The following is a 12,984-nucleotide window of genomic DNA, read 5'->3' as shown; positions in this document are numbered from 1 at the left end:
CTATACGTCGTCATACAAAGGTGTTGCTTATGAATGATTCGATTTCCGGCTGTCAGAACTTGTCCACACGTAGCCAAACCAACAAGTTTCCTTAAAACGAATTCCCTTAAATCTAAGATTAACCACAACCGTCCACGTTGAGTCTTGCTTAATCCAAAGGCGTCGCATAGGCAACCTTCCAAACACAGAGAAGACTTTTTTTTAGAAATAACTACTAGTTCCGCCCTCTGGCACGTATGCCCGACACCCACCCAGTTACACTTAGACTTTAGACTCTAACGGTATGCGATAAGAGGCAGTTAGAGAAATCAACCATGTTTGATCTATATACAGCCAGAAAATAGCCCACTCACTTATCCATTCAGTCTGCAGCTGTTCCTTCCCTAAACGGCTAGATCATCTCCACTTGTACCTTCTTTATACATACTTTGCTTTTAGCCTCACCAGAATGACGAAAAGTCCGTAACATGTACGATTAGGGAGTAGACATAATACAGTTAAATACTATTAGAAAACTGATAAATTAAGTCACGTACTTAGCGGTACTTTGTGAACGACGCAGTCCGGTGACAAGCGTGGTCAGGTTCACTGGGGGGGAGTCTACTGCCTTACCTCGAGTGCAGAAGAGAGAAAACGCACGCTAGGTGGTCCTCAATGATCTAACAGGCTTGTCTCACGGTTATCTACCAATAACTTCGGCTGTATATTTCGCCACTACTGAGCCCAAGTGAAGCCTTTCACTCCCTGGTTGTGGCGTCACAATGTATTCAGCTCTGGGACAAAGGTCACCTGCGTTTCCCTGTCGGTTAAGAGGGTAAAAGGTGGTATCTCACCGCACTTGGGGCACCGGTGTGGCACTGCGGGGTTCGTTCTCTGTGGCACTGTTGTGTGTTATTTTCGCAGATTTGTTATAAATTAGATGTTGCGTAATACGTAAAAGCATGACTTCACAAAACGTAAGAAATTTTGTTCTTAATCTCTGAAATTGGTTGAGTAATATTTCGAACCTCTCATTGCCGCGCCGGTGCCTCAAGTGCAGTGAGGTACCACCTTGAAGTTGAGGCAAGTTAACGTTGGCGGCGTTGCTGTGTTCGATGGATTTTACATAGCACTTAGCGCAAGGTTTAAAGTCCACTAGTCAGTGAACAATTGCTTGAAACGTAAGACCTATATTTCATGCTATAAGATAGTGGACATCGTCCGCTTTAGCTTTTTTATTTGATTTGCTTTACGACAGACAAGAACAATGTGGTACTGTAATCAATTTAGTAACGTATTGGCAGCTAGTGCCACATGCAAAACATTGACAGAAGTTAAAGGTAATCCTATAGCCATTATATGGCCGAATGCGTTATTGCCCACCTTGCCTCGAACACGATACTGGAAGGCAGAACCCATCCCACTCGTTTTACCACCTTTAAAGTGCCCATATTTACACCTGTGTGTAGTGAGGAAAGTCGTGTTAAATGCATTTCCCAAGGGTACGAGTTCGGTAGTATGACCAGATTCAAACCCAGGACCTCTGGGTTCTGGGCCGGTCGAACACTCATGTCATTTTGCTCAATTGTTCATCCGCATAAAGTACCAGACCACAAAGTACTCAATGAGAACAAAACGTCATATTATTCGTGAGACATCATAATAAGCATTATTTTTGCACACATCGAGCAAAGCACTAACCGCCAGGTGTTTAATTTGAAACGCAGGTGACCTTTGGCCCGGAACTGTACTGTGACACCATTGCAAGGAAGTGAAACGGATCACCTGGGAGAGTTTAGAATTGCACATACCCGGTGGACCACTAAAGACCGGCTCAGTCCGTGCGTTTTCCCTCTTCTGAGCGTCGGGTAAGGATTAAGTTACGGTAAGGTATAGGAACGAAAGCTATCCCAGGCGCCCCGTATTCTGGGTAGTCCCTTGCACTTGACTACTATTACAGCAGTTGGGTTTGCATATCCAGTGTTTGTCGCGATCGTCTTAGTTGCATTCTAATAAACTGAGCAAAGTAACATTATAGACATATACATATATGATTTCTCGTCGTTCAGCAAACGAACAATGTTCTGTGGGGATCAAATTGTGGGTAGGTGACTGGCAGACAAGGCATATTTCTCGCCACTTTCCTGCTCCTCTATAAACCTGTGCATGTGTTACTTTTAAAGGTATTCACCCTTAAAATTAAGAATTTACGGTTGTGGTTTATCTTCAAGTTAAAGAAATTCATTTTAGATCGAGCCATTGTATATATCTTGAATTATGAGATTATGAATTCTTTACTGGAGGCCATTTAAACATGGTCACTCCTTCAATGTGATTTCTGTCTGGAGGTTTCTTCATTCTGTTACAGACATTTTCACGTAAAATGCACGAACGTGCTGACAGGCATAAGTAAGAATGCTGGCAGTGGGATGGTTGGGAAATTCAGCGTAAGCAGATTTAATGTATACAAGTCTGTAACATGCTTTGATAGGTAGCTTTGCAAAATGTTAGGGAGCTTTTCCTTGATTCTGACTGGTGTAAGCCACATATTTGAGCTTTGCTGCTAGGTGAAATAAAATGTATAGATTTGTAGAAAGAAGATACTAGATAGATTCACATTTACATGTAGTACTGTTCACTAGAAATGTATATGCCTTAGCAATAATCATGTAGACAACTGTCTGTTTAGCAGTCTTGGTGTCCATGTTTAACATATGCAAGTTTGAGTTGTTTTTTTCGTCTTACAGGCGCAAAATGACGACTTCTGTTCAGATGTAGGTTTTTGTCCGCAGGGTTGGTAGCGATGTTGTTCTAGAAAAGGCGTGTATGGAGTTACGAGGAGAATTTTGTTGATTTTTGGCAGTGTTGTCCTATTTATTTTAGGATTTGATACCTCGCAATATAACTTTGACTATGAATAATGTATTCATGGAATCGTGATCCCATGTTAAAGAGTGCTTGGCTTTTGCATAGATCTCGTCTGGTGCACAACAGTTTGCATTGGATTCCAGTTTTCAATTCTTGGTCGGTTGTTTTAAGACCGACACTTGGACCTTTGTTCACAGATTGAAGATGTTCCAAAGGAAATAGTTTGGATCCTCTTCTTTCTGGTCAAGTGCCATCTTTGTAAGTGCTGATTTTTTTTTTCAAGTGGGGGGGGGGTGTCTTTAAGTGGGTTTTCTGTTTGCAACTTACACAAATTTGTATTATTTTATTTCTATCCCCATACTAATGATGTTCTATTCCTGATCCCCCTTTTCACTATTATTTGACTTACGTACCATCAACACATTTACAACAGTAATGAAACTTTGACTTCACCCCCCCCCCCCCCCAAAATGTCAGAAACGGAAAATACTTCAGCTACATAGCAAAGAACGAATATGAGATTGCAAAGAGAAAGTCTGTTGTACAGACTTCTTAGTTATTCCTAAAGGTTAACTATCAGATCTTGAGGTGGAAGATGGTGTCGTTTTTTGACTTGCCGGGTTTTCTGACAGGTAGTGGCTGTCAGAGATGCCTGGCAACTCAGTAAACAGTACAATTTTCTACCCGAACATCTGCTTGGGTATTAGCTGCAACGCTCATGCTATGGTAAGTTACTAAGGTTCTTAATAACTTGTTTGGTGGTTCATTGTTAACTGGAGAATTCTAGAAATGAAATAAGGTTTAAGAGAAATGTATTGTGAGAGAAATGATATAGATTGTTAGATATTTTTTGGTGTCTAGAGAAATAATAATTAGCTGATGGATTATGGAAAGAGCTGGGTTCTGTTTGGAATGCATGGAAGAATTTTGGGTGAACATTAAACACTGTTTGACACCTGACTGTGTATACTCTTCATTTAGTGTTGTTGGATGTAAAAAAGTCTGGGGCCGGCAAACACCTAATTCCAGCCTATCTGACTTAAAATATCATGTGACATGGCTTAAGTACAAGCCCGTAAAGTGAAAAAGGTATCAATGATTAGTAATGTACATAATCATAATGATTATGAAACATAATATACATAATTAAAGCTAAATAATAACAACAAATGACATTACTTGAAACTGCACCAAGAAAATCATAATGCTGCAAATGATCAAAACTAAAGATAATCATAAAGAAATAAGTCGAATTTATAGAATTATCTGTTAGCAAATACCAAAGGAAATACAGAAAAGCAAGGGACAACTTCAACTGGGATCCAAGAACTTTCTACAATTCTTAGATATCTCAAATCGGCCATTTCTTTAAAACCATGCAAATAAGACTGAGGAAAATGTGTATAAAATTCGCCAGATTATATGCATTTTTATAGTTTGCCGGTTTCATAACGTACCTTCCATTTCAGTTTTCAATGACTCCCATGACAAAAGTTTGTCTCAAATATTTGCTGCTTTTCTTCATTATTTGATAGACCAGTGCTGTTCAGCTGTCATTTGCAATTTTATCTAGTGAAAAAGGTAGGGTTATCTTAACAGTTAAAGTTTACATACAGTCCTATCCTTATATATAATCATACAAAGTCACTATGTATATGCAGACTAGCTAATGATAGTATACATAATATATCCTTATTCCAGTATCATAAAAGCTATAATTGTGAGAACTCTGATAGTTCATGGATAACATATTGATTCCAAAACATTGCATGTCTGATGAAAACATCAGCTAAATGTCTGTGATTTTTTGTCAACAAATGTTACAACAGGAAGAACTTATTTGTCTTTGGTTGCCTTGAGTTCTCGTGTTCTGTTACAGAAATGACATGGCAAAAATGGTAAGGGTATTCAATAACTCATACGATAATTAAAATGTTCGTCCACCGAAGTAGATGAGGACCTTTACTTTAACATCTGTCACCCCAAATGACTTCATAATTTGTAGCTCAAATGTACATAATATGCCAAAACGGCCAATATAGCGGGAAAGAACATTAAGTGAAAGACTAAATGTAGTGCTAGGACGTTATATAACGTCCTTGGTTAGTGCTTGGATTTTGCCTTAAGCATGGCCGGTGGTAGACTGATGAATGGTGTGTATGAGCCTGATGAGGAGGGCCCACCATGAGTAACTCATTCCTGGTGGAAAGTACATGTTGAAAGAACGTGGCTGTTAAGTAGTGTTGGCTGCAAAATGTACAGATGTAAAACAGTTATCGGGGACCTTTATGAGGTTTCATTACAGAAAGTCCATCAGTGGTGTTCCCAACGGCACACTTTCCTGGACTTCTTGACAGAACCATAAACAACATAGAAAACATTCATCAAGTTGAACCCAATATTTACAATATTATTTACTTGTACATCTAGAAGCTTTGGCTATATGTTTTTATGTTGAAAAACATGACAGAATAGTTCAGAATAGGCTGACAAAGCCAGAGCCTTGCTTGGAGGTACAGTTTTGGATGATCTGTGCTGTAATTTCAATTACATACATGTAGCAGGCTACATACCCATTGAATGACACCACATACCTGACAGCAGATTTTCGTGAACTCCTGTAGGTCATGACTTTAAGCCCCTAAGAACTTCCCGAACTTTCCTTTTGTCCTTCTGAACTGTCATATTGCCTCTCCACTCAAAGTCTTCCATCTTTGGGCAGTACTGCACCACCGCAGTGGCTGTGTTAAATTGAAAACAACAGTATTAGAACCTTCAACATAAGCCAAGAATGTTATGACTTATGTTGTCTGGACTGTTCATGTTTATGTGTGTCTATCCGTCCACATAACTCTAGGAGGCTTGGATGGATTGTCTTGATACTTGGGATGATACTTGGAAACCGTCAATGTAAATTTTGATTTCAAAACATACTTTATGAGCAAACATCGCAAGAAGAAAAAGGATATTTGTTATTCAACATGTGATTTTACATGTGATATGAATTATGTAAGTAAGAGACTACTTTTTATATTATTTGCTATAATGATATAATGATATAAAATTACTAATTGGGAGGGTTATTAAGTAGTTTTGATCAGTACACAACAAGTTTCATCAAATTTATACCAAGCAAGTGGTACATGAATAAGGAATTATAGAAAAGTCTTGATGTAAAACAATGAGGTGGATAAGATCATGCTTTTACCTATTTGAAGAACATCCTCCAGACTAAGTTTGCAGAAAGACACGTCCAGGACTTCGAGGTTCCGTAAGAAGCGTGGCAGTTCTGAGATTTCCTTTCCACAACCTGCTAATTTATTAATAGAGAGATCCAACTTTTCAAGGTCCACCAACATCTTCAAGGAAGGTAATAACACAAGTAGGTGTGAGCAGAGAAGATTGTTCAAAGACAACTCAAGCCTCCTCAAAGTTGTTAGGTAAGGCAGCTGTTGTGCCAGGCGGGCACATGGTCCTGTATTGGGGTCATGACCTCCAAGACAAGCACTATTAAGGTTCAACTCAGACAAACTCATCATCTTCAGGTAGCCAATGACAGGACTGACAAAGCATTGCGTGGTGTTGAACAAGCAGAGCGATTTTACATTTCTGAGGGATTGGGGTGGAATCTTGTTCAGAACATGTTCCAGGGCGTTGTAGACACGAGGACCTACATTTGAAAACTGAATATTACCTTTGGCTAGCATGATGTTTTCGAAACGTGAGAGACAACCACTCTCATAGAAACACAACAGTGCGATCTCCATGTATGTCTGGTAGCGAATGTAAGCGAAATCAGTAGGACTCAAAAACCCTTCTTCATTCCCCGAAACCCGACATTTAGAATACTCAGAACGGGATAAGTACAAAAGTTTTGTAAAGCCACTAGAATATTCTACGTCCTCATGGTAGATTTTGACAAGATGAGCCAACATTACATCTGCTTCAGGTCCTAACCTCGCACATGCAAAAATAATCATGTTTTCTAAGTCCCGCACACTTTGAGCCGTTTTTAGGTACGTGTTTAGTGTTGGCTTTAGTGTTGTCTCGTCCTGAAGCCTTTTTGCGAAATGCAACCCTGCGAAATACTCCTGCATCGTTTTGTGGGAGAAGGAAAACTGGTCAGAAGGGTTGAGTCTGGAGGGACTTTCTTGTCTGTGAAGGATCCCCAACAACACAAGCTCCTGCAAACTGTCTTCACCACAATACTTAACCGCATCTTCTTTGTTATATACTAGATTATTCTGCAACAAGCCATTGAAAGCAAGAGCCCCGGCACACAAGAGTGCGTCTTTGATGTTGTCAGGAATACCTTGGTTTGAACCAATGTTGTTCCTAACGCAATGTCGCCTTATGGTGAAGGAAACTAGCTCATCATAAAGGGGAAAGATTCGACCTCCAAACACCAAATCCTGCTTCTCTTCCCACATCATGCAGGTCAACAAAAGCAGTATTGGTGTTGCCAGAATGCCTGTGGGGATTAGAGAGGAGTCCATTTTGCTGACTAAGGTTGCTGCCTTTTCCTTGTCTCCCTTGAAAAATTTGCGGACGTAAGTGCGGATGTTGTCCTGACTGAAGCCCGTGATCTCCACCTGTGTATCTGGACGCATATATGCGCGCATTAGACTCTGCAGCTGAGGGGTGTGGGAAGGTCTGGTGGTCACCAACAGGCAACAGTCACAGAAAATCTTACCTAAAAAGAAGGAAAGAATTCAAAATTGTCTGACCAATGTTGATATTTTGTATTCATATTTCAGCCATACCATAGCTATGGTTAAACATATTGTCTTTGTAATTATATTGCAGCCATACCATAGCTATGGTGAAATATATTGTAAGGGTTAATGACCCGCCCCGAGGTGTATATGGTGTCATAACGCCTGGTCCTTTGCTATAATCACCGAATAAAACCACCGAGTGAGCGATGCGAACGAGGTGGTTTTATGAGGTGGCTATAGCAAAGGACCAGGCGTTATGACACCATTTACACCGAGGAACAGGCGGGTCATTAACGTTATTATCACATAGCCTACCCGAACTTGCAAACTCCTGTATGACGCATAGATCCTATACGTGTGAATTCCTTTGTCGAATTTCTGAAAGTTCACATTTGTTCCTTGGTACATACATTTGTAAGGAGATTACAGATTGCAGTTTGAAACCAAAATTTCCACAGAAAATATTCAAAACATTGCAGTCTTTGGCTTTATGGAACAACAAAACTTATTATCAATGTTAACAGAAAGAGCCCCCCTGCAGTCTGTACTTATTCCCTCTGGTTTGGCATGTATTTCGCTCCTTATCATCGGCCAAAGACTGCATATCTTGTGTGTATCGCTCATTCTGGTTGGTCAGAATGAATCGACACCGGCACCGGTGTCGATTTGCATCGACATCGGTGCCGGTGTCGATTCATTCTAACCAATCAGAAGGAGGATACACACCTGCCTGGCCGGAATCTATGTGTTACCGCGTCATAACCAACGTGGAACGGGGCCTTCTGATTGGTCCGCGGCGCCTGGCTATATAATAATTCGTAATGTTTCTTCTTCTTCTTTCTTTCTTTCTCCTGTCAAATCTTCAAAACACGGTATCTCCGTCGTTCCTGTACCGAATGACTTGAAATTTGGAAATACCCCCAGAGTTTTTTTTTTCATTTTTTTTCATATCTGCCCCTAAATTGATTTTAGTTTTAGATTGAAGTTTTTTTTGGCAATTTTTAGACCAAATGTGTATATTTTGGCCCTTGTACCATGGATTTACATCAGAATGACCTGAAATTTGGTACAGAGGTGCCTTGATCATATGCCCACATGAAGTCAATAACAGTTTTGGAATACAGTACAACAAAATGCTTTTGGCCATTTTTTGACAAAAAAGGACATTTTTGGCTCCTGTACCCTGGTTTTACAACCATTGAGCTGAAATCTGTCATAGAAGTGTACTTTATATGTGCGCACATGGATTCAACACTTTTGGCATACAGTACAACTAATAATAATTTTCCGATTTTGTGGTCAATTTTTTGACAAAAAAGGACACTTTTGGCTCCTGTAGACTGGTTGCAACCAAATGACCTAAATTTTGGTACAGGGCTGCACTACATATTCATTCAAATGACTCATGTACACATGTATTATTTCTGGCATAAACCACTTCAAAACGATTTGGGGGGGGGGATATTTTGGGTCATTTTTCCGATGGCCACAGGATCAATTACCTCAAGGTCGTTGACTCCATGTTCAGCTTTCTCACTTGCAGAACTGTATGCCAGTATATACTCTTTCAGTGGGTGTATCTTTGGACTGGTCTATTTTGCAATTTTACATGGGGTGTGCTAGAAAAGTCCATTCATTTTACAAAGAAAGGCCACATTTGGCTCCTGTTCACTGGTTTACAACCAATGGCCTAAATTTTGCTACAGGGGTGCACTAGATATTTATTCAAATGACCCATGTATGATTTTTGGCAGGAACCACTTCAAAATGATTTTTGGGTCATTTTCCAATGGCCACAGGGGCCAATGACCTCGATGCTGAATTTGCTCTCAAGCAAATGTCGGTCTTTCTAGTTCCTGTTTAGAACAGTTGTTCAATGTTAGTCCTCAGATAGGGGCATGCAGGGCACCCATTCATGTTGTGTATGAAATGGATCGCTTACCAGTCAGAAGTTTGGTGACGTCATGCCCTTCATGCCTAGCCCACTCGTCGAAGCCGTCGAGAATGATCAAGACTCGGTCATTCCCCTTCAAGTACGTTTCTAGGTCCGACTCTTGGAACGGCACGTCTTCTGGCAGGAGTTGGTCGAAGATACAGTCTGTGAGGGACTGGGACTCGCCAACCTTCCGTAGAGCGATCGGGAAAACCAGATCATACTTTTCCAGAATCGGAGAGCGGCCCTCGGCCCAGTCAAAAGCGAGTTTGGAAACTTCGGTCGTCTTCCCTATCCCTGCGTTACCTTCGATCAAAATGCGCCGGGGCTGGGGACAATCGGGCCTGGCAGTCAAGGCGTCGGCAGTAGAGGGGAGGGCGCGCCGTTCAATGTGTCCTCCCTGCTGTGTTCGCGTCACGAGGTCTACAGTCGTGAAGATGTCTTCAATCTTAACCTCAACCTCTTCATTCCACGCTAGTGGTTGAAGGTAACTCAGTCTTGCCTTGAAATACGACTTAAGTGAATCTTGACATTGAGCCAGGGGAAAATCTTCTGAGGGACTGTCAACGTTGGGAACTGGAAAACAGTCAAACAAATTGAAGATTGGTTTTACATTGCGGGTACTAGGTCGTTTCGCTACATTGTCAGTTCGATTTAATTCGATTCGTAGATTTGGTTACATGGCAAATTGTTTCACTACATGGTAGGAGTTTTTTGGCTAAATGGTAGAAGTAGTTTCGCTAAATTTGGATATCATTTCTCCAAATAGTGTAATGACATTCCTTCCTTGCGGAGAGAACACAGTGGGTTGCCTTTGATGGCGGAACATATGAAGCCGTCAAGGTCGCCCGCAGGGTTCAACAGGGTACAATATTAGACCCTCTGCTCTTTTAACTGTACATTAATGACCTCACCAACTCCGTAAATTCACATGTTCGACTATTTGCTGAGGATTGCTTGATTTATCTAGCCATTAGTAAGCCTTTTTATCAAGCACTCACCTGTGTAAGGTTCATCGGATGTTCCATCGAAGATAGTGACGGTGGAATGGGGCCCAATGTTGATCACCTTGTTGCCTTGACCGCTCACTTGACCAGAGTTTGTGATTTGGGTCACTGCATTTTCTGTACAAAGCACAGAAAGGCAACTGTTTGTACAAAAAAAATGATCATGACTTTTTCTAATGTATATGAGGAAAGACAAAATATGGTCTTGAAATATAAATGTCTGGAATACAATTTCTAAAATTCTTCTACCTGTTTCTGAGAACGCCACCACGTCTCCGTCATTGTAGCATTCATGTCCGCCGTCCAAGACTTGATCATGAGTGTCTCTCCCCTGATCCAGCGCTAGTAAGGCCATGTCGTAGGATTCCTGATCATGAGGAAGATCGACGTCAGTGGCCTTACACGTACCGACCCCTTCCTCATCCTCATTGCCAAGGCTAGGTGCGATGTTTGTAGGTTTGCCATTGTCCGAGACGTTGTTACTCACGTCAACATTTGCTCCGTGTTCCCTAGTTTGTTCCGAATGGTGCGGCGGACTTTGCCTTTCGTCTTCCCTTCTTTGTCCTTCGGTCACACTCGGGGACCCCGGTTTTGCTGCCTTCGACGCTTTCTGATCCATTTTAGGCAGGACTGTTGGTAAAATAAAGAAGTCTTCACCTAAGTCCACACTCATCTAATGCTTTGCTTCTCAGACTTTGCGTGAAATCAACAGAGCGGCCGACTAAAATTCTGTTCTGTGGTATTACTATGCACTGTTTACACTAGCATGTGTGCGCATAGTATGCAGTAACTTTGGACAAATATTGAACATTGAACAAGCATTTCTAACCCTTTATAGGGTAGGTAATACCTATGAAGTTCATACTTTGTGGAAAACTTCTATGATACTCAATACTCCATACTCAATTTCCATGATTTTTTTGAAAACTCCAGATTTTAAGAAGAATCTTCAAATTCCCAGAAAATCTGAAGATTCTTCTTAAAATCTGGAGACTATTTCAATCTGGAGATCAATTATTATAATAAGAAGTTTGCATGGCACCTTTGTCTTAACATTTGCTTGCAAAAGAGCACCGTGGCGTATCAAAATTCTATGTACGTCATACAAAGGTGTTGTTTATCAACATAATCAATTTTCGGAGCTTGTCCGCACGTAGCCAAGTCAAAAAGTTTCCTTAAAACGACTCCCCTTAAATCTAACACTAACCACAACCGTCCACGTTGAGTCTTTATTAATCTCAAGGCGTCGCATAGGCAACCTTCTAAACACTGGGAAGATTTTTCAGAAATTACTAGAGGTTCCGCCCTCTGGCGTGTTCCCGACACCCACCCAGTTAGACTTAGACTTTAGACTCTCGTGTTCTGTGGCGCCGCAGTGACGCAGTTACAGAAATCCACCATGTTTGATCTACAACCAGTAAAAAGTCAACTCACCTTAACCAAGCAGATCATAAGGTACCATAAGATAGTATCAAAAGTTGGCAGAGGAGTGAAGCCGGGATAGGAGTGTCTAGTACCGGTAGCCAAACAGAGTCCAAGGTAAGCCAAGGCCGACTACACTCCTCTGCTTTTGATACTTAAATGGTACCAGAGATCACACATAATCTTCTTGGAAATCACATCACCTATCCATTCAATTTGTTTCTTCGCTAAACGCTAGGTCTTCTCCGCCAGTATTTTCTATCATTCTATAATGCGTACTTTACTTTTAACCTCAACAGAATGACGAAAGGCCCGTAAGATATCGATGTGCCATATGACAATAGTTAACTGATAAAAACGGTCACGTACTTGTGAGTGACGAAGCCCGGTGACAAGTGTGGCCAGCTTCACTGTGGGTAGCTCCACTGCCTTTATTCCTCGCGTTAAGAAGAGAGAAAACGCACGCTACTGCTAGGTTGTCCTCAGTGATCTAACAGGCATGTCTCACGGCAATCTACCAATAACTTCTACTGTATGGATTGAGCCCAAGTGAAGCCGTTCACTCTCTGGTTGTGGCGTCACAATGTATTCAGCTTTGGGACAAAGGTCAACTGCGTTTCCCGCGGCCGGTCGGTTAAGAGGGTAAAAGGTGGTATCTCACCGCACTTGGGGCACCGGTGTGGCACTGGGGCTCGTTCACTGCGGCACTGCTGTGTCATTTTCGCCAATTTGTTATAACCTAGATATTGCGGAATACGTTAAAGTATGACTTAGAAGACAACAAAAATGTATAAGACGTGAGAAAATTCGTTCTTCATCTCTGTAATCTTTCGAACCTCGCAGTGCCGCACCGGTGCCCCAAGTGCAGTGAGATACGACCTGTAATAGTATTAGTAATGGCATTGAAGCTGCGGCAAGTTAACGTTAACGGCGTCGCTGCGTTCGACGGATTTGACATAGCGCTTAGAGTAAGGGTTAAAGTCGACTAGTCAGTGAAACGTAAGACCTATAAGATAGTGGACATCGTCCGCTTTATCTTTATTGATTTGATTTGCTT

General features: G+C 41.3%; 1 protein-coding gene across 7 annotated transcripts in view; it reads right to left on the bottom strand.

Moving 5' to 3' along the window:
- Positions 1-11,317, bottom strand: part of LOC118426377 (NACHT, LRR and PYD domains-containing protein 3-like) — a 36,036-nt gene extending 24,719 nt beyond the window's left edge. For 2 of the 7 annotated variants that reach the window (XM_035835719.1, XM_035835727.1), the window contains exon 1: positions 10,755-11,227. In XM_035835719.1, coding sequence (XP_035691612.1) covers positions 10,755-11,178 — 424 coding nt within the window. In that variant the 5' untranslated portion in view covers positions 11,179-11,227. Of the gene's footprint in view, positions 1-4,024; positions 5,047-5,441; positions 5,589-6,055; positions 7,541-9,507; positions 10,075-10,499; positions 10,623-10,754 lie in introns of those variants that run through there. The other 5 variants (XM_035835722.1, XM_035835721.1, XM_035835723.1 and 2 more) reach the window with 5 other exon arrangements.
- Between the last annotated feature and the right edge of the window lie 1,667 nt (positions 11,318-12,984).

This window comes from Branchiostoma floridae, chromosome 11 (genome assembly GCF_000003815.2).
Source record: "Branchiostoma floridae strain S238N-H82 chromosome 11, Bfl_VNyyK, whole genome shotgun sequence".
Taxonomy (NCBI): domain Eukaryota; kingdom Metazoa; phylum Chordata; class Leptocardii; order Amphioxiformes; family Branchiostomatidae; genus Branchiostoma; species Branchiostoma floridae.
This window is presented reverse-complemented; position numbering and strand designations above follow the sequence as displayed.